This window comes from Tiliqua scincoides, chromosome 8 (assembly GCF_035046505.1).
Source record: "Tiliqua scincoides isolate rTilSci1 chromosome 8, rTilSci1.hap2, whole genome shotgun sequence".
Lineage (NCBI taxonomy): Eukaryota > Metazoa > Chordata > Lepidosauria > Squamata > Scincidae > Tiliqua > Tiliqua scincoides.
Window position 1 is genome coordinate 32,119,834 of NC_089828.1, and position 19,111 is coordinate 32,138,944.

The 19,111-nt window shown below is 44.5% G+C and overlaps 2 protein-coding genes across 3 annotated transcripts; one reads left to right on the forward strand and one right to left on the reverse strand.

Moving 5' to 3' along the window:
• The first annotated feature begins 396 nt into the window (after positions 1 to 396).
• Positions 397 to 9,426, forward strand: RFXANK (regulatory factor X associated ankyrin containing protein). 2 transcript variants are annotated; one of them, XM_066635437.1, is made up of 9 exons: positions 397 to 632; positions 2,179 to 2,409; positions 2,913 to 2,996; positions 3,919 to 3,984; positions 4,674 to 4,774; positions 4,865 to 4,990; positions 5,430 to 5,496; positions 6,226 to 6,306; positions 7,972 to 9,426. In XM_066635437.1, exons 2-9 carry the CDS (start codon positions 2,259 to 2,261, stop codon positions 8,028 to 8,030), a joined length of 735 nt encoding a protein of 244 aa, XP_066491534.1. In that variant the 5' UTR covers positions 397 to 632; positions 2,179 to 2,258; the 3' UTR covers positions 8,031 to 9,426. The 2 variants fall into 2 exon arrangements, with proteins under 2 accessions (XP_066491534.1, XP_066491535.1); XM_066635438.1 differs by having other exon boundaries at positions 2,179 to 2,385.
• NR2C2AP (nuclear receptor 2C2 associated protein) lies at positions 8,609 to 18,656 on the reverse strand. The gene is made up of 6 exons (XM_066635440.1): positions 18,553 to 18,656; positions 16,477 to 16,617; positions 15,779 to 15,869; positions 14,768 to 14,873; positions 13,313 to 13,380; positions 8,609 to 9,895 (listed from the first exon to the last, which is right to left on the reverse strand). Exons 2-6 carry the CDS (start codon positions 16,515 to 16,517, stop codon positions 9,779 to 9,781), a joined length of 423 nt encoding a protein of 140 aa, XP_066491537.1. The 5' UTR covers positions 16,518 to 16,617; positions 18,553 to 18,656; the 3' UTR covers positions 8,609 to 9,778.
• Between the last annotated feature and the right edge of the window lie 455 nt (positions 18,657 to 19,111).

Genomic DNA, 19,111 nt, shown 5'->3' on the forward strand with positions numbered 1-19,111 from the left:
AAATGCTCCTTGAACAAGCTAGTGGCGGGCAGAGATCCAACTGATGATCACATCACTGCAGCCTCAAACCACAGAGAGATGAACCTGCCAGCTGTTCAGGATACACTGTGGAGAGGGGAACCCTTGAGCCTCTGTTGGAGGTACAGTACTATATGGAGGGGGTGGAATAAACAGAGCTGCTGGCCCTTTAAGAGTAGCTGCTCAATCGAAGCTCTTCCTACAGCTAGTGGAAGCTGATAGGAGCAGCGAGAGCAAGTCCCCAGCAGCTCATTCATAAATCAGGGGGCTTCTGCGACCTCCTTGAAGTTCTTAAAGGGGTAGCCCTCTGTGTGGGTGGGATTTCCCTGTTGCAAACGGGGAGTTGCCAGAGGTTCAGATGCATTGTGGGAAGAGAAAGTTACTTTCAGTTTTGCACCAAAGAGCAAGAGGAAGTGGAGGGGGAGAAGCTGCAGTGTGGAGGACCCCAGCCAGCAGCCCCTTCCCCAGACCGAGAAGCTGTGCCTTGATCCACAGTATCCATCATCCATCAGATGGGAGGCAGCTGGGTTTCCTAGTACTGGTGGGACTTGGCAAAGAAGAGCTGATTGCAAGAGGTTAAGGGGGGTGTGTGTGCAACTTCTCCAGGAAATGGGGTGAGTTAAAGATGGATGTGCTGCACAGATAGACTGCTCCTGCTCAGGGGGTGTCTTCCAAACAGTAGCTCATCTCTGCTTTTAATCCTCCTGGTTTCCCACTAACTAAGCAATATTGTGTGGCTGAATTTCCTTCACTGCATTAGGATACAATTTTAGCCACGCTTTTCTGGGAGTAGCCCCATTGACTTTAATGGGACTTCCTTCTGAGTAGATGTGCATAGAATTAGGCTGTTGGGCTGCAGGCACATGGGTGATTAAAAATTCTGCCTGGCATGCTGCCTTTACTAAGCCTCAGGGGGAACTGAGAGCTTGGTTTTATGTCAGTTGCTTTTAAAACTGTGCTTAATTGTTCAAGGGTGACAATGTGCTGGTGTTGCGGTGGAGAGGCTGGGCTGCAAATCTGTTTGAAACTTGCCTCTGCCATAAATCCTCAGCAGGTGCCTTACAGTGCAATCCTAGGTGTGTTTACTCAGAAATAAGTTCCATTGGGCCCAGTGGGGTTTACTCCCTAGTAAGTATGTTTAGGATCACAGTCTTAGACAAGCTGCTTTGCCTCAGCTCAGTATGGAGTTAATAATACTTGCTTTATTGGGTCATTGTAAGGAGTTCATCAAGACAATGTGAAATACTTTGAGCCCTCAGAAAGTACTATGTAGTTGCCAATTATTATTTATTATAATATTAAAGATTGTAATGTTTTCCTGTTTTCAATTTGTATATTTATGGAATCATTCAAAGGGGAGGGAAATGGGGAAGGTATAAATGGTGGAAGAAAATGCAATGGTTTTACTTACAGTTCAGTTTGCTTTTAGCCCCATTTCTGTCCATCCCACTGGTGTACACATTTGATCCATGTATATGCAACATTGTGCAGAAATGGCTTAACAGCTGTGCGTACAGGCAGAAACCCCCCTCACTGCATCACCTAAATTAATTGATTTAAAGCTGGATTTTTTTTGCATTTCAGGCGTCAGGTCTTTTTCCTTCCCAATGTTTCTACTGTTTTTTGATAAAAGTCAGACAAATGGTGAGACTTCCTAGATTTTAATTTTTCCCCCTTTGTGACTAATGGGTCAGATATTATATCATATGTAAAGTGGTGGGGTCTGAATGGACATTGACTGTGCAGTAAACAGTTCTTGAGGCCATAGTGGGTAGCTCATTGAAAATATCAAGGCAGCAAAACAATCACCTTCAAACCAGCCCTGTATTCAGATTCTATAGTGGCTTAGGATTTTTTTTTCTGAACCTTGTGAATGTGCCACAATAATCTCTCTTGTGTGAGATAGTGACCAGCCCAAGTCACACAGAAAGCTGTCTTGCTGTCTGGAGGATTTGAACCAAAATCTCTCTCTAGCTGCTGTGTGCCATTGGCTCAGTTCTCATTGACTTTCTGATGTTGATGATTAACAACAGTATTTATATACCACTTTTTAACGAAAAGATCACAAAGTGGTTTACAGAGAAAATAAAATAACTAATGGCTCCCTGTCCCAAATTCAACCTATCAATTGACTTTTTTCTGTTATCTCAAATCTTTCAGGATGTTGTGAACACACTAAGGACAATATCTTGGGGGCCATTGTGAGTTCCAGTACATCCCCAGAATATCACTTCACTGAAATGACCCAAACAACCTCCAAAAGAGACCCAGAGGTGTCTGCAAGCGATGGAGAGGATGAAGATGATGAAGCACCAGTAATCTTGCAGTTGTATCCTTACTCAGAGGAGAAAGACAATCCAATTCCAGGTCAGGACTTGCCCACCCCTAGTGGTAAGTTACTGAATGAGAGGGGGAAAATGGAAGCCTTTAATTATTGTATTATTTCAAATGCAAATTACTGTATTTGTGCCCTCCCTTCCAACAGACAACTTGCACATTTAAGTGTGCAATCCTAACCAACTTTCCAGCACCAGAGTAAGGGTAATGCAGCCTAAGGGTGCCTAAGAGCCCAATCCTATGCATATTCTACTCAGATGTAAGTCTTATTATAGTCTATGGGGCTTACTCCCAGGTGTGGGATACGATTGCAGCCTTAATAATGCTATCATGGATTGAAGGGGTTCAGTGTCTTACACAACCAGTTTAAATGGTTTTTTAAATGCAGAATTTATCTTGTTATGAATTATCAGTTTTGTAAAAGAACCAGAGGAAATGCTCCAGCCCAGAGTTGTTAGAGACAGATTGGGTTATGCGTGAAAAGACAGAATACTAAAATACAGAATATTTCGGAGAGAGGCTCCTTGCTCTGACATCTTTCTCATCCAAAAATGCAGATGGAGGGATTCTGAAGCACTCAACCACCTTGACAAATCGTCAACGAGGCAATGAGGTCTCTGCTTTGCCAGCCACTCTGGACAGTGAGTCAGGGCAGTGGTGTGGGCAGAACATGAAGTGTGTTTTAAATAGTCTGTATGTGAATCAACACGAGGAGCATCAGCCTTAGTCTTCCCTTTTTCCCTTCAAGAGGACCAGCTCCTTCAAACAAAGTTGCTTATTAAAGCTTTGTATGTCCTGTTCTGGGGCTTTTCTTGGAGGATCTATAATGATCTGTAGCTCTGCATCAGCAGGGTTGGGGTAGGATTTCTGTAGAATCAAATGTAAGCTCTATTATTATTATTATTATTAACAGTATTTATATACCGCTTTTCAACTAAAAGTTCACAAAGCGGTTTACAGAGAAAAATCAAATAACTAAATGGCTCCCTGTCCCAAGGGCTCACAATCTAAAAAAATGCAAATGAATACCAGCAGACAGCCACTAGAACAGACAGTGCTGGGGTGAGGTGGGCCAGTTACTCTCCCCCTGCTAAAAAAAAGGAGCACCCACTTGAAAAGCTTAAAAGCTCTTAAAAGCCACTTAAAAGCCACTTAAACGCTCTTAAAAGCCACTTAAAAGCTCTACAGTAGATGGATACAGATGACATTTTTGCCAAATGGAAATTCCTTGCCCTAAGGTATGATAATGGCAACTGGCTTAGTTGGCTTTAAAAGGGGATTAGCCAAATTCATGGAGGAGAGGTCTGTCAAATGGCAATTATTATAGCTGACTAGAACCTCCTTGTTCAGGGCATTCTACTTCTAGTAAACACTAGGGTTAGATGACAGGGAGAGCAATTGCCTTCACATTCTATTTGTGGGCTTCCTGAAGCCACCTTTGTTGGTTACTGCTGGAAGCAGAATGCTAGATGTGGTTGACCCTTGGTTAGTTCTAGCATAACCATTTTACATGTTTTTGTTTGAAGTGCTTCAGTTCTACACATTTCTCCTTTCGACTTCTAGCTCTGTCCATTCACCAGCTTGCAGCCCAGGGTGAACTTACCCTGCTGAAAGAAAATCTGCGCAAAGGTGAGCAATGATTACCCAGTTTTCTTGTCTCATGGCCCATAAGATCCAGACATGTTTGTTTACTGTCCATTTATTCAAATGTATACCCTGCCATTCCTCCCACAAAGATGTCCATGTTAATAAAATATATTAATACAGAATGTTAATAAATAGTATTATTATTAAGACTTATGTACCACTTTCCAACACGAGTAGTTAAAGCAGTTTACGTAGTTAAATAAATAAATCAATGGTTCCCTGTCTCCAGAGGGTTCACTAAAAAAAAAAAAATACAGAGGAGACACCAGCAGCAGCCACTGGAAAAGACATCATGCTGGGATGAATAGGGATGAGTGCTCTCCCCTGCTAAATATAAGAGGATACTACTTTGAAAGGTGCCTCTTTGCCCAGTTAGCAAGGATCATACAACTAATAATATCAATACAAAAGATATTCCATAATTACAACTTGGCAGATATACAAGACACAGGAGCTTCTAGAATCAATATCAAATCACCAGCAGGGAGGTAGTAGTAAATCTTGTCTCTCGACAACAATGAAGCCACCACCTTCAATTAAAAAAATGTAGCCATCCTGATCCTAAACCAATTGACTCCAAGTCGGTCCTGCAGACTTCCGCAGAACTTTGCTTCCCTGTAAGTTTCTGCCTTGGAGTTCCTTGCCACCAAACTGTTTCTTTCATTTTCCAGGCGAGAATCTGCTGAACAAACCTGACGAGAGAGGCTTTACTCCCTTGATGTGGGCCTCGGCGTTTGGAGAGATTGAAACAGTTCGTTGTATGCTGGAATGGGTGAGTGAGGTGGTGGAAGTGGGAGGGACCCTGTGGAATCTGGGAATCTGGTTTTGCAAGGCATGATTCTGATCTCCGTCCTCTCTGCAGGGTGCAGATCCCCACATCCTTGCCTGTGAGCGGGAGAGCGCCCTTTCTCTGGCAAGTACTGGTGGATACACAGACATCGTTGTCTTGCTGCTGGAGAAGAAAGTGGACATAAATACTTATGACTGGGTAAAGAATGGGTGCTAGCAGGGGACAGACTGTGCAGTGGCTTGAATGAAGTGGCCAATTTTTGTATCCTTGGGAACCATAATATTCTTCCAACTATAGCATGTGGGCTGGATCTGGGCTGCCAGGTCACTATCCTTGTGCTAGGTGGTTGGGAATCCTTCCACTACCAAGCTCCCTACTTTGTAGGGTTGTTGTGAGGCTAAGCAACACTTCTCTGAGGAGATCCACAAAAATGCTTACCTGTTTAAAATCCTGGCATTCTAGAGGTGCAGGATGGTGGACCAGGGAACACGTAAGTAGTGCCATTCACTGCAGGAGCAGCAGGTTACTCCTGCAAAGAAGGAGGCCTTGACCTCTTAACCTCAGGGTTCTACTTTTGCCCTGGGGGCTTATGGAAAATCAGGCACCAGCCCTTGATGCCTTTCAATTGCCTCTGCAGAATGGTGGGACCCCACTCCTGTATGCTGTTCGGGGCAATCACGTGAAATGTGTTGAAGCTTTGCTAGGTAAGTTGTTGCACCCAGTGACTGTTGGTTTAGAGGTGAACTGGGAAAAGGGGTTGTCAGTGCCTGAGTGATGAGTTGCTTGGTCTAAGGCAGGAGTGCCCAAACCCCAGTCCGGGGGCTACTTGCGGCCCTCAAGGCCTCTCAATGCGGCCCTCAGGAAGTCCCCAGTCTCCAATGAGCCTCTGGCCCTCCAGAAATTTGTTGAAGCCTGCACTGGCCCAACGCAAATTCTCTCAGCGTGAGGGCGACTGTTTAACCTCTTGTGTGAGCTGTGGGATGAGAGCTCCCTCCACTGCTTGCTCTTTCACATCTGTGATGCAGCAGTGGCAGCAAAGGAAAGGCCAGCCTTGCTTTGTGCAAGGCCTTTTATAGACCTTGAGCTGTTGCAAGACCTTCATTCATTCATATAAGTTCATCTTTAATATATCCATTTATGTAAACATGTAAATTTATACAAATTTTAAATGTAAATTAATTCCTTTTTTTGCCCGGTCCCCGACACAGTGTCAGAGAGCTGATGTGGCCCTCCTGCCAAAAACTTTGGACACCCCTGGTCAAAGGAGCCAAGGTAGCCAGTGGCTTTTTCTGCAACTGGTATAATATGGCTGCTCCTTTGGAATGTAGTGTAGTATACTACTACTAATAATAAAATGTTGCAGTTGTATTTTCACTAGTGAACTGCTTAGACTTTGGACTCACAGGAGCTAATAAACCTCTGTATTGTTTCAGCCCGAGGCGCTGATCTTACCACGGAAGCTGATTCTGGTTACACGCCGATGGACCTTGCTGTAGCTTTGGGTCACAAGAAAGGTACAGTTTGGCTAGGGAGAATGGGGTACTGTTCATAAGAACAGCCCTGCTGGATCAGAGCCGGGGCCTGTCTTAGCCCAGCATCCTGTTTTCAGTAGTGGGCAGCCATGTGACCACCAGTGGGGCATGATCACAACGGCTCTCCTTTGACTGGTATTTAGCTTACAAGGTTGTTAAGGAGAAAAGAAGGGAAGGAACTATGTGCACCACCCTGAGCTCCTTCAAGGGTGGTATAGAAATGTGAGTAATAAATTCAGAAGTAGACTGCCTCTGACATTGTTGGCTGTCAGATTCTACTAGCTCCATCTACCATGTATTAACCCTAATAAAATAAAAGAGGAGTCTACCTGGATCAGAACAGGAAGGTCCGCCTTGCTCCACCACCCTTTTTCTGACCCCAACCAGCAAGATGCTTCCAGGAAACCCACTAGCAGGGCACAAAGGCAACAGCCCTCCTAGAATCTGATACTCTGTGGCGGTAGACTGCCTTTTAACATGGAGGCTCCTTTTGGGGAGTGCAGAAAGGCATCCTGTCTAACTGCTTCAAAGCTGCAGCCTGTGCATTTTGGGGTGAGAGTGTCACAAAGTGTCATAGCCAAGTGTTGGGTTGCAATGGCTGAGTACCTGCTTCACATGCAGAAGATTCTGGATTCAGTCGTTAGCATCTAGGAGGGCAGAGAGAGAGACCCCTTCTTTGAAACCTGGGGTAGCTACTGCCAGTTAGGACAGACCCTTGAGCTAGTCTGGTCTGGTCTGAGTTAAGCTGATGTGTCTTCCTTAAGACGTTTACATTAAAGCTGGCTTTGAATGGGCTCAGGGATAGAGTTAACAACACGCCCAGTGGTTCCCAAATTGTGCGCTATGGTGCCCAACAGCACAACGAACTCACGGGTGCTGCAGGATGTCGCTGGCAGCCTCTTCTTACCACCTTTCCCCTGTGCTGCCTTCTTGAATCACAAAAGATATTGTGTGATCTCTTGCGATGCCTGGGAGAGCTGGGCAGTGGCACCACTGTGACAGGGCATTATGACCATGGCAATTTTGGGAACCACTGAACTATACTATTGTCCAGTTCCAGCCATTTTAAACGGAGTATGTCCAGCTGATTTTCAAAATACAGTATACTGGTTGAGTCACATTATTTGTGAGGGCTCCATTCCCAGAACTCATGTGGATGGCAAAAATCGCATTAAAGCAAATCCATTTAAAAAAATGTCCCTTTGCTATGCGATTTAAAAGCAGCCTTGCTGACCTTTGTGATGCAAGACAGAGTCATTAGGCAGATAACCCATAGATCAGTCTCTCTCTAGGTGCTTAGAAAGGCTTCACTCTGAGGCAGCAATCCCTCCCTTCACCAGTGCAAAATGATTATATCTTTCTTTCAGGTGCTTAGGGGGAAGAGGGGGGGGGGGTTGCTTGCCTTGGAGTGAAGCTGTTCTAAGTGCCTGGAGAGAGAATGATTGATGGATTGTTAGCTGGCTGCTCTCTCTAGCATTAATGAAGCTATTGTTAAATGACTTTTTCCTTTAATTTAAAGGGCCCTTATTGTGTTGAGATAAAACTGCAGGTGAAAAAACATCTGTGGATAATTAGGTTATACCTGTATATTTAATAAAACTCTACTTTCTCTTCCTTCCCTACCTGCCCTTGCTTCTCGGCTTCTAGTCCAGCAAGTGATTGAAAAGCATATTCTCAAGTTATTCCGGAACAAGGAAAATGAGTGAAAGACTTCTCTGATCAGATAGGGGCATGGAGGATGCCCCAGTGTTTCTCTGCTATCGTTATGAAGGTTGGAACAAGGACGCTGGATGGATTTGCAAGCATATGCACAGGGAAAGCTGGAGTTGGAAATTTAAGAAAACAGGAACTAAGGAAAAGATTGATTTTTGTTCCTGTGCAAGAGAGGATGGGAGTAGAAGAGAGTCACCCCCAGCTGCTACCCTTTTTGAAATCTATGGATTGCATGCCCCACAACATTTGCCATTTATGAGGCAACAAAAGGCAGGTGGCTCAAGCAAGCAATTCAAGTCGCAAGCACAGGAGGAGAGCCAGCAACATCCCCTTCCTTCAATTACCATCACGATTTGCAACCCAGGCCCAGATCAAAATGTGCACAAACTCACATGAAAATCAGCATTCCCCACAAATGCAGCACAGGTTCGGATACAAAACTTACCTGGGTTTCCATATACATGCATTTCCCCCCCCCCCCCATGGAATAAGCCAAGTACCTTTTTCCACTTCATATGTGAGTTCAAGGTTGACCAAGTGAGTTTTGAACATATTGTTAAACTCACGTGGTTGTCCAATATTTGCGATTTTGAGTCAGTGGAGATAAGAGGATAATTGATGGTGCTGGAGGAGGGGCTAAGTGTGGCTTTTTCCATGGCTAAACCCCTGACTGGAGTAAATGTGAGCTTGCAAATCTGAAGTGGGCCAATTTCCCACAGAATACTGCACATTTAGTCTGAGCTGTAATCTGACAAATGCCTCATTACCCATTCTCCTTTGGAGTTGCAACTTTATCCGCGTACTGCTCGGTTAAACACTTTCCTAAGAGCTAAACACACAATTACATTCCCAGAAGGGGAGTTCCAAGAGCTAGCAGGTTTGCTTAGCAGAATGTGCCTTTAATGCTGCCTTGTAAACAACAACTTGTTTGACCACCTAGGGTGAGTTGCAGTGGCCTACAAGTGAACAGACACATTGTAAACTTCATTCTGCTCTTTAAAAATAAACAACATCCAGGCTGGCACTGTGCTCAGATTGACAAACGTACATTACAGGTAGTCAGGCAGGTGTGGCTAGCAAAACTGTGTGTATGTTGGCAAGTTTTTGTAGAATTTGTTTGCACAACTGTTTGAACAAACCAATGCTGTCTTGTATTCTGTTTCCCAGGTTGTTTTATTTTATGCCCCTTGGCACCCACCCACCCTTGAAATTGTATGAACACCATCTCAAAATCACTACTCAAGTTTTCAGAATAAGAACCACAAGTTTGTGAGGAAAAATTAAAAATCAGTTTCCCTTTTCACATATTTGGATCTTCCAAAAACACTTGATCTTTTTTTTTTTTCAAAGCCAGCCTGAGATGTCATTTAATAAATTACAGTAAGTGAACAGGCTCTATTCCTGAACTAGAATCTATAAAGAGAGCCTATCAAAGAACAGTAGTTGTTTTTATATTAAAATTAGATATTATTTTGGATGGAGAAAAAACCCAATGCCCCTCTTTCCTTCAAGATCTTCAACTAAGGCACAAAGGGGAGAGTTTAACAGGTACACAGTTATCCTCAGTTTACCCATGTAGAAATGGAGTAGAGTTTTTTGGCCATCAGTACAGAAAATACTTCTGGGGAAGTTTGGAATCAGTTCAGAGCAATTGCCTCCATAAGACTCACGGCAAATTGGTGGATTGCTGTCAGAATACAGAGATTGCCGCCTCTGTTGGTATACTTTGTGTCCTTCTGCGTTAAAACTTCTCACCGAGAACACTGAAGCGGTAAACGATAATTCGTCCAAAAAAGTCTGTGCTGTTTTCAAAGTTGATTTTCAGCTTATCTAGTATTGTTTCTTGGAGGAGAAAGCTGTAGAAGTAGCAGTTAAGGAAAAGAAATTCCCCCCAGCGCAACAACCATGGGTTCCTCAACATTAAGGGGTCAACCACATTTAATTTTGGCCAAATCCAAGTGGCACAAATCACATCCCAAATATGTCTTGACGCCACCTTTATTGCACTGTCGTTATGGCAGTACAGCCCTCTGCAGAGGCTTTGGTGAATTATTACTTCATTAGCTTTTTCAAAATTGTATTGGCAATGTGGCGGTGAGGCCTCTGGCCTGATATGCTGAGGTGTGACACCAGCATAGAATGTTCCAGGAACAAAGCCATCAGAATGGCTGCAGTCCAGTTTCTGTGACAGACGAGGATATTGGCAACTTGGCTGTGAGGCTAAACATTCATGCAGAACCAGGGAGATCGCTTTGTGGGGTGGGACAAGGGCTGGAAAGAGGTCTCAGGTGGTAGGGGGCAAGGAGGCCAGAGGCAAAGTGGCTGAAGGAAGGTGCATAATAGGCAGTGGACTGAGAAAGAGGAACCTATGGGCAGAGTAGGTGGCTTGAGGAAAAGGGCAACAGATTTTAAAGGGATAATGAAAGCGATGGTGGCAGGGGCAGAATTTGAAACAACCAGTCCATTTTTTAAACTATGTGGTTCATATTAACCCACTTAAGGAGTATGGGGATTCCTCCCCCCATCCTGTGATATCCTCACATCTACCCTGTGAAGTTAGCTTAAGTGCATGGCTTGAGGTCACCCAGGGAAGCTTTCATGTCATTGTGTGATCTGAATTTTGGTAGGGTGGGAAACAACAAAAGATGTCCCTCTTGTTCACTTTCTGTGTTATTTTTTAAACCTCTAAGCCGGTAGTTCTCAAACTTTTAGCACCAAGACCCCCTTTTTAGAATGAGGATCTATCAGGAACCACCAGAAGTGATGTCATGACCAGAAGTGACATCATCAAGCATGAACAATCTTAGGTTGCAAACCTACCCACATGTACCCAGGAGTAAGTCCCATTGACTGTCATTATTAAAAGCATATACAGTATAGAAGTGGCGTCACTTGGATTCGTGTCACCTGGTTCGGAAGGCCTGCACGTCACCCCATGCAGCGGGTGGGGCAACGCCCCAGGTGGTAGGCATGGTGATGTGCCATCGCCCCGCCCCCACTGGTTTTTTGGCTGTACATTTTGTTAGAACACAGATATTTCAATGTAGTTTGTTTCATTGCATTCTGCATGAAATTGTGCATTGATTGATATATAACATGAGGGGATTATTCCTCCAAACTCTGATTTTAGTGATTTTGAAAATTTGTAGAGTCACACACCCCGTGTCAACTTACTAACACCTTATTGCAGCAGTTCTCAAACTTTTAGCACCAGGACCCACTTTTTAGAATGACAGTCTGTCCAGGACCCATTGGAAGTGATGTCATGGCCAGAAGTGACATCATCAAGAAATTAAAATAAATAATTATAAATTAAAATAAAAGAAATAATTAAATAAGGGGGAGCCAGTCCTGTTCCACCAAGTGAATCTACTCTGAAGTAAGTCCTATTGTGGTCAATGGAGCTTACTCTCAGGAAAATGTGGGTAGAATTGCAGCCTGTGAGCCCAAGCCTATGCATGTCTACTCTGAAGTAAGTCCCATAGTGGTCAATGGAGCTTACTCTGTAGCCTGCCTGCAATCACACCCCCCCCCAAAAATCAGTGAGATTTCCAGCCCCCCCAGTGCCCAGTTAAAAAGCCTCTTTTCTTTGTCCTTCTTAGTGTGGGGGGGGGCTGCCCTCTGCAGCATTTGTGCTCCGGCTCCATCGGATCGGGACCCTTCTGCTGTCCTCATTCCCTTTTGCCTGGCCTGACCAAAAGACAAGGCACGCCTGCCTACTCACGAGTAAATGCGACCATGTGGCTGAGTTTGCTTTCCATAGGGCTCAACAGATTGCAGGAAGGAGGGAGGGACTTCCTTCTCAGCTGTTTTGGGTGCTACATTCATTGGATCAGGACCATTCTGACTTCCTTGGAGTCCTCTCTTCCTGCCCTTTCCGACAGACTATGGCAAGTCCACCTACTTGCGAGTAAACACACGATATGGCTCACTTTCACTTTCCATAGGGATCCATGCATTTTTTCCTTCCAGTTTTTTGGCCATAACTTTTGAACAAAAGGCGCTATTTCAATTCTGGTTTTTGCATTGTGTTCTGCTGGACATCCAACGGTGTATGGCAAGACAGGGTAGCTCCTAACGCCGCAATGTTAGCACGTCCTCCTCCAGAGCGTGACACCCCCCTGCGCGTCACCCGGTATAGCCCACACCCCCCGCACTCCCCTAGCGACACCAGTGCAGTACAGAGGTTTCCAATAGCAGCAGTGGGTTCTGTTCCAAGCACTCATGTGGATGGCACTATAGCAAATCAATGTAAAAAACAAAGTTTCTTTGCTTGGGTGATTTAAAAACAGCCTTGCTGACCTTTTGACTCAGAGTCATTAAGAAGACAATCCATCAGTCATCCTCCAAGTGCTTCACTCAGTCCTTCCCTTTACCAATGCAAAGCTATCACCTTTCTTTCAGTGCTCAGGGGGAAGGGAGGGGTTCGATGGAAAGAAAAGGATTGATGGATTGTCAGCCAGCTGCCCTCTCCCTCTCTCTCTCATTAAGGAGGCTATTGTTAAAGGACTGTTCAGTTTTTTAAACTGATTTTAAAGGGATGCATTTTCCCCTTCTCCAGGGATCAGCACATTCCTTCTCATTTGCAGGGGTCATTCGTGTTGAGTCAAATCCATGTATAAAAAAATCTGTGTATAAATAGGTTGGACCTGTATATTGAAAACAAAATACTGAAATGAATAGGGACCCACCTGAAATTGGTTCACGACCCACCTGGTGGGTCCCGTCCCAAAGTTTGAGAAACACTGCTCTAATCATTTCCTCACCACTGGCTAGAATTTTTTGTTTCTAGGCAGGTACCCATGTTGTCACAGACTTAGGCCAGGAAGACACAGATTCAAACCCCCGCTCAGCCATGAAGTTCACTGGGTGACCATAGACCTGTCACTTTCCCTGATCCTCACGTACCTCGCAGGTTTGCTGGGAGGATAAAGGGTCAATGCAGCATATGTGTCACCTGTGCTTACACTGTTATGCTGGAGAAACAGTAAAATACCCCCCCCCCCCCATTATTTCTTTGTCCAAAAGTGTCTCTTAACATTTGAATGCCCTTTTCTGTACTTTTTCCAGCTGGGACACCCAGGTTTCAGGTCACAGTTAAAACTCTCCTCCCTGCCAAGCATGCAAGACATTTAAAAAAAAAACCACAATCTATAGATTTTTCATTTTGCATGTCACTTGTTTGGGAATCCTGATTTTGATTCCCAAAGCTCCCCTTTACTGTCATATTGAGCTTCCTGAACCATTTAGTCCTAGGCAAGGTGAAAAAGGATATCTGGAGAGAGTTGTTATCTTCAGGGAAAAATTCAGCCACGTGAAAAAGTTCTTCTCCTTTCCTGCCACCTGCAAACATTTAAAGGAAGGAGGAAGATTTAGTTCTGACAAGATTTGTCCACAGTGGGGACTCACGAATGGAGGTATGAAGAACATTTGTCCCCTTCTCCACTCTTTAGATCTTAGTAAAACTAACAAGAGGAAAAATGCTGGGGAGCTGGAGCTTTTCTTACAAGTTTCTAGCACATGCCAAAGAGGCAATCCATTTTTTTCTGACAATAGCAGCTTGCCTCTTTAGTGGTGTAAGTTGCTGCAGTGGAAATGTAGACTTTACTCAGAATGTAAGAATGGTCTTGCTGGATCAGACCAGAGTCCATATATTCCAGCATCCTTTTCCCAACACCTGCCAATCAGTGCCTCCAGGAAACCAACAATCAGGGCATAGTGGAGAAAGCTGTCACTTGTTGTTTGCCTCCAGCCCATTGTAATCAAAAGTATACTGCTTCTGAACAGATAGGTTCTATTTTAAGCTCACCTAGGAGTAGATATACAAAGGGCTAAGAACTGGCAGGCTTGATGAGATCAGAGGACCATTTAGTTCAGCCTCCTGTTTCGAAACAGTGACTAGTCAGATGCTTTCAAGAAATGTCCACGTGCAAGGCATGGCATGAAGGAGGCAGTTGAGTTACCTGCAAACCCAGGGAACTCCATCCTGGAATACTCCATGCAAAGCAATCTGGCACCTTTCCCAGGTATTTCCCAGCACCCAGGTATATAGTGATGGAGGTCAAGCAGGAACACCCAAACTAACCCTATGCCAAGCCCATCTGGGTTATCACAGATGCCACAGGAACTGTGGCCCTTTGTTCAGGTTGTGCTAGCAAAGGGAAGGGAGGCAGAACCTGTGCGGACTAGAATCAGAACTTTACAAGTCCAAGCCTATGATGGGATGGGGGCTGGTGAAAAGTAGGCAAGGATTTCTAGTGGAGGGCAGCCTACCTATCCTGTGAGGCTGCCCCGAGGAGGAGAAGGTCTTATACATGCGTTAACCAGTCTCCCTCCACCCTACTAGCACCATGTTGCTCTGAGGCTAATTCTCAAAGACCGCATGCCTATGACAGCTGTGCCAGCTTTGTCTCTTCCCCATTACTGACAGAAGATGAGCTTCCTGTCTCTGGATGCTCACCTTAAGGACACACAAGAACTACAACAGTCTTCCCTACTTGTTTGCCCTAGCATTTGGTACTTGATGTTAGACTGCACCTGACCAAGGAAATGGGAGGTGTTGTTATTCACTTGGGGTGTTTGATGTCATAAGCTGCACAAGTGAGCAGAGAACCTAGCTATTGTTTACTGCCCCAGACAATTTGCGCATCACCTTTTTCCAAGTTTAGCAATGCAGGATGAAGGATACTACATATCTGGCACCCCATTAATCTGCCTGTGGGTTCCTTACCTTGCAATGCACACTTCTGACTCCCAAATCCACCTTGGAACTGAATCTGGATTTGGGAGATCTTGACTGTCTGTGGAAACTCCAACATCAACCACTGGATGGAGCCCTAAAGCCAGCAAAAACAAGACAGGAATTCTGATTACATAGTATTAAGAACTTTGTTCAAGTAGCCCTGACTAAGGGTGCAAATCAATGGATGAGCTTTGGACAGATGAGGTTGTTTTACAGATCCTCCTATCTAGCTCAGTGTTACCTGCACTAACTGGTAGCAACTCTTCAAGGTTTTGGACAGGGGTCTTGTCCAAGCCTACCTGGATTTGCTGCCAGGGACTGAACCTGGGACTCTCTCCATGCAAAATAGCCAGTTGCATCACTGGGGGTACAGACTGCACTGGGTCACACCATGGGGAGTTGACACCAAAAGCTTACCCCCTTGCTCTGGAGCCCAGGTCTACCCAGACCCAAGCAGACCTGGACATAACCATAAGTCTCTGGAGTCCAGGTCTACCAGGTTCCCTGAGGTAGAGCACAGGTCTACCTGCCTGGAAGACCTGGTCTCCCGGTCTACCTGGTCTACCTCCATCTTTCACTCTCTGCGAGGCCAGGTCTACCAGGGAAGCAGACCTAGGCTCAGCCTTGGGAAGCCCGACAGATCTGGGCTCTGGAAACTTTTCTGGCTGTGGCTGGTACAGAAGGAGGTAAATGAGGGTGACACCAATCCTAGTGATGCCACTGAAAACAGGTGCTCCCCCACTGACCTATGGGCCCTTTTCCTAATTCAAGGAGTTGACTGTGACTGAAAACAGTTCTGAAACAGATGATGTTATATACATCTCAGCATTGCTTGACAGGCTTGCGGAAGCCTCTCTCTGCCTATTTTCTTGCTGTTCCCAACATCTGCTGACCCTGTGGGTTTATCAAAGTTCCCTACTGGCTATATCTGAGACAAGGAGTCTTCACCCCCAAAGTGTTGAATGATTATTTCCTCTCCTATGAATGCTTTTGGCTCACCTGGTCCGAGTTCCAGCAAGTCTCTTCATTCCCATCAAACATGTATTTCTTTCCAAACTGTTTTATGTCTCGATTGAGGACTGAGCTGACCCTGTGTATGCACAAAACAGGAAGCTGTGAGAGGCAATGCCAGCAGGTTGTACTGAAATACTAGGAGCAATGACCAAGGAGGTGCCATGGGATCTCAGTGTTACAAATTCATGATTCAACAAAGCTTCCTTATGCTTTTGGAGCAGAATTGCTTAGTCTCTCTTTGCTCTCTACCTTCTGTGTCTTTTATGTTTTCTGTTTGTGCTGCATATTGGGAAAAAATTTAACAGGCAAAAAAGAGAAAAAAATGTAAGCTCTGGAGATCTGGGTTCAAATCCTCACTTAGCCTTGAAGCTTACTGGGTGACTTTGGGCAAGTCTCTCTCTGCCTGGGCTGCCTTACATTGTAAGGATAAAATAGGATCATCCCAAAGGCATGCTGCCCTGAGCCCTTGAGAGGCAGGACAAATGTACATATTATGATTACAACATGGTTCATTAAAAAGGTGATCCCACACACACAATTTATATATATATATATATATATATATATATATATATATATATATATATATATATATATATATATATATATATATATTAATCAAAAGGCCAGGAACCCACATTGTGCCCTTAATTTGTTTATTTGGAAGAAGTCCAAACACTCACCTGCTCAGGGTCTCAGAGCAGATCAAGGACACTGCTGTCATTTTGATGTCAGCTAATCAGTGATCTGGCAACCCTTAAGCCCAGCCACACAGCTAGAAACAGGGCAGAGCTGGGGAAGGATCTGCACCAATTGGAAGCGACCTGTGATTGAAATAGAACTGGAATAACACCTGGGAGTAGCTGCTATTTAGTTTTCAGTCACAAATTATTTCACATCAGAACATTCCAGGCCTTCGCTCTAATTGTCATTTTGTGGACAAAAATGTTTGTTGTAATAGCAATGCAAAAAATTAAACCAAATTAAACCAAACCAAACTTAAGAAGTTAAGAGGACACCTGCTGGATCAGACCAAACATGTCTAGTCAAGCACCAAGTTGCCAATGGTGAACAGCTAGAAGCCCTTTAGGAAGCCCACATGTAGGGCATGAAGGTAACAGCTCTCCCCTGCTGTTGTCCCTCTAGTTACTAGTACTGTACTCACAGATATATTATTAATAAGTTGCTTCTGATCATAGAGGCTCCACCTCACCAACATGACAAACAGTCAGAGATAAACCTCTCCAATTTGGATTTGTCTATTACCCTTACGAACAGCCCAATCACATACATATTTACCCAGAAGTAAGTTCCACCATGTTCAATGGGGGCTTACTTCCAGGAAGGTATGCATAGAATTACAACCAAAGCCATGTACGTCAGTGGATATCACATCTCACGACAGTGAATAGCGTGAGTTAATTCTGCATTGTGTGAAGAGATAATTTTATCAAGCCTAACTGATTGCACTGCCCATTGATTGCACTGCCCATCAATTCGATTGGATGCCTCTAAGATTCAATATTGCGAGAAAGGGGAAAAACACGTTTTGTGCCTCTTTCTCCACACTTTGCATAATTTCGTAAACCTCTGTCATCTCTCCCCTCTACTCCTAGTCATCTTTTTCTCTGAACTACAAAGCCCCAAAAGGGCTCTACCCCCTTGATCATCTTGATGGTCCTTTTCTGTATCTTCCCCATCTCTGCACTGACCTTTTGGGAGATAGGAATGATCTGATTTGATGCATTCTACATATGTCCACACCAAAGATTGTTACAATGCTTGCGGTCTGTCAGTCCTCTTTATAATTCATAGCAAGGAGTTCACATTTTGCATAGGGTCAATGTTTTTGATAAGCTAGCCACTGAAAAGCTATCTATGTTTTTTAAAAGTAACCAAACAACCTGGCAAAAAAATGAGAGACTATTTTGCACTATTTAGTTAAGAGACTCTAATTCCAAGCAGCCCCCCAAATCTCCTGGCATTGGAGGAAAGGCTTCACAGAAGATTCCACCTCCAATGGGATGAGATCTTATTTAAAAGAAATTAAAGATCCTAAAGACAAAGGACCCCCCTCTCCATCCTATCAATCTGAGCCAAGAGGGGGTCCAAAGAGACAACGCCTTGTGTATAGACAGATAGATCTAAACCAGTGTTTCTCAACATTTGTCCTCCACTGTACCACTTCACATGGTAAACCTATTCAAACTACCACTGGAAGTAACTGGTGATGACATCATTGCCAGTTACTTCTGGATTGGGAGGCCAGATGAGACGTGACAAACATCAGTAAGAGGCTCAAGGTGGACGGGAGGGCTTTTATGAGATAGAAAAGCAAGCTTTAGAGCTCTTCCCACCAAGCCGAGCCTCCTACCATTGTTTGTTGTGTTGCATTCTTGGTCTCACTGCTTGACAGCAAGTGTCCAGGGGTCCCATGAGTACCACCAGGCACCACCTCAAGTACCACTGGTGGTTCCTGTACCACCGGTTGAGAAACACTGATCTAAACTGAAATGCAAAAGATAGACAAACAAACAACACTAACCAATAATCAAACTTCAGGTCTTGCACTTTAGCCATCTCAGGGCTCCAGTTTTCAGGTTGCCAAATGACTGGGTGGGGGGGGGGGCGGAACAGACTAGTCTGTATTTCTGCCTTTGAAGTGCAGCTTGGGATCTGCATTTCGTGGTAAGGAGTGTAACAATGTCCTCTTAAAAGGGAGAGGTGCAAATGTTGGCAACCCTGCTCCAAACACCTACCTGCAAAAGGTTGCAAGAGTGGTCCTCAAAGCACCTTGCTTAATGCACAGATCTTGACGTGCGACCCCTACAGCTCTCTGTCTTTCCCTTCCAAGAAGGCAGATCCTGCAGAGCCAGGAGGATGAAAAGGAAGAGGGTGCCATGTGTTACATCGTTTCCTGTTTCGGTGGACATTCTTAAAGCGACACGACCCAAAAAGTTGGACTGCTTCTGCTTAACACCAGGAAAAGTACGGCTTGCTCTAGGCTCTCCTTCGCCACCAGGTGGCGATGCAAGAGCGCAGTCTAGACAGAGATGGAAGGGAAAAGGCATTTTTGGACTCTGGGATGTTTCTAACTGCTGGAATTGGTACTTGGTACTGTTCAGAAGATAGACTGCATCTTGACCCCTAGACAATTCAGTATGGCAACATTCTCAATTCTGCCCGGAACAAGCTCTGTATGTGTGAAATATGCAAGCTAGTTAAAATGAAGGACTACAGAAAGCAGTCAGAACTGGCTAAGCTGGGACCAGTGCTAGTTAGAGGGTACTTGCTGAAATTATGTTGCAAGTAGGGTAC

Coding starts and splice junctions, on each gene's coding strand:
- RFXANK (XM_066635437.1), top strand. CDS start 2,259: ATGACCCAAACAACCTCCAAAAGAGACCCAGAGGTGTCTGCAAGCGAT. Junction 2,410..2,912: donor GGACTTGCCCACCCCTAGTG/GTAAGTTACTGA, acceptor CCAAAAATGCAG/ATGGAGGGATTCTGAAGCAC. Junction 4,775..4,864: donor TTCGTTGTATGCTGGAATGG/GTGAGTGAGGTG, acceptor TCCTCTCTGCAG/GGTGCAGATCCCCACATCCT.
- NR2C2AP (XM_066635440.1), bottom strand. CDS start 16,517: ATGACAGCAGTGTCCTTGATCTGCTCTGAGACCCTGAGCAG. Junction 15,870..16,476: donor TGCTCTGAGACCCTGAGCAG/GTGAGTGTTTGG, acceptor GTGCATACACAG/GGTCAGCTCAGTCCTCAATC. Junction 13,381..14,767: donor TCAGAAGTGTGCATTGCAAG/GTAAGGAACCCA, acceptor AAATGTTTGCAG/GTGGCAGGAAAGGAGAAGAA.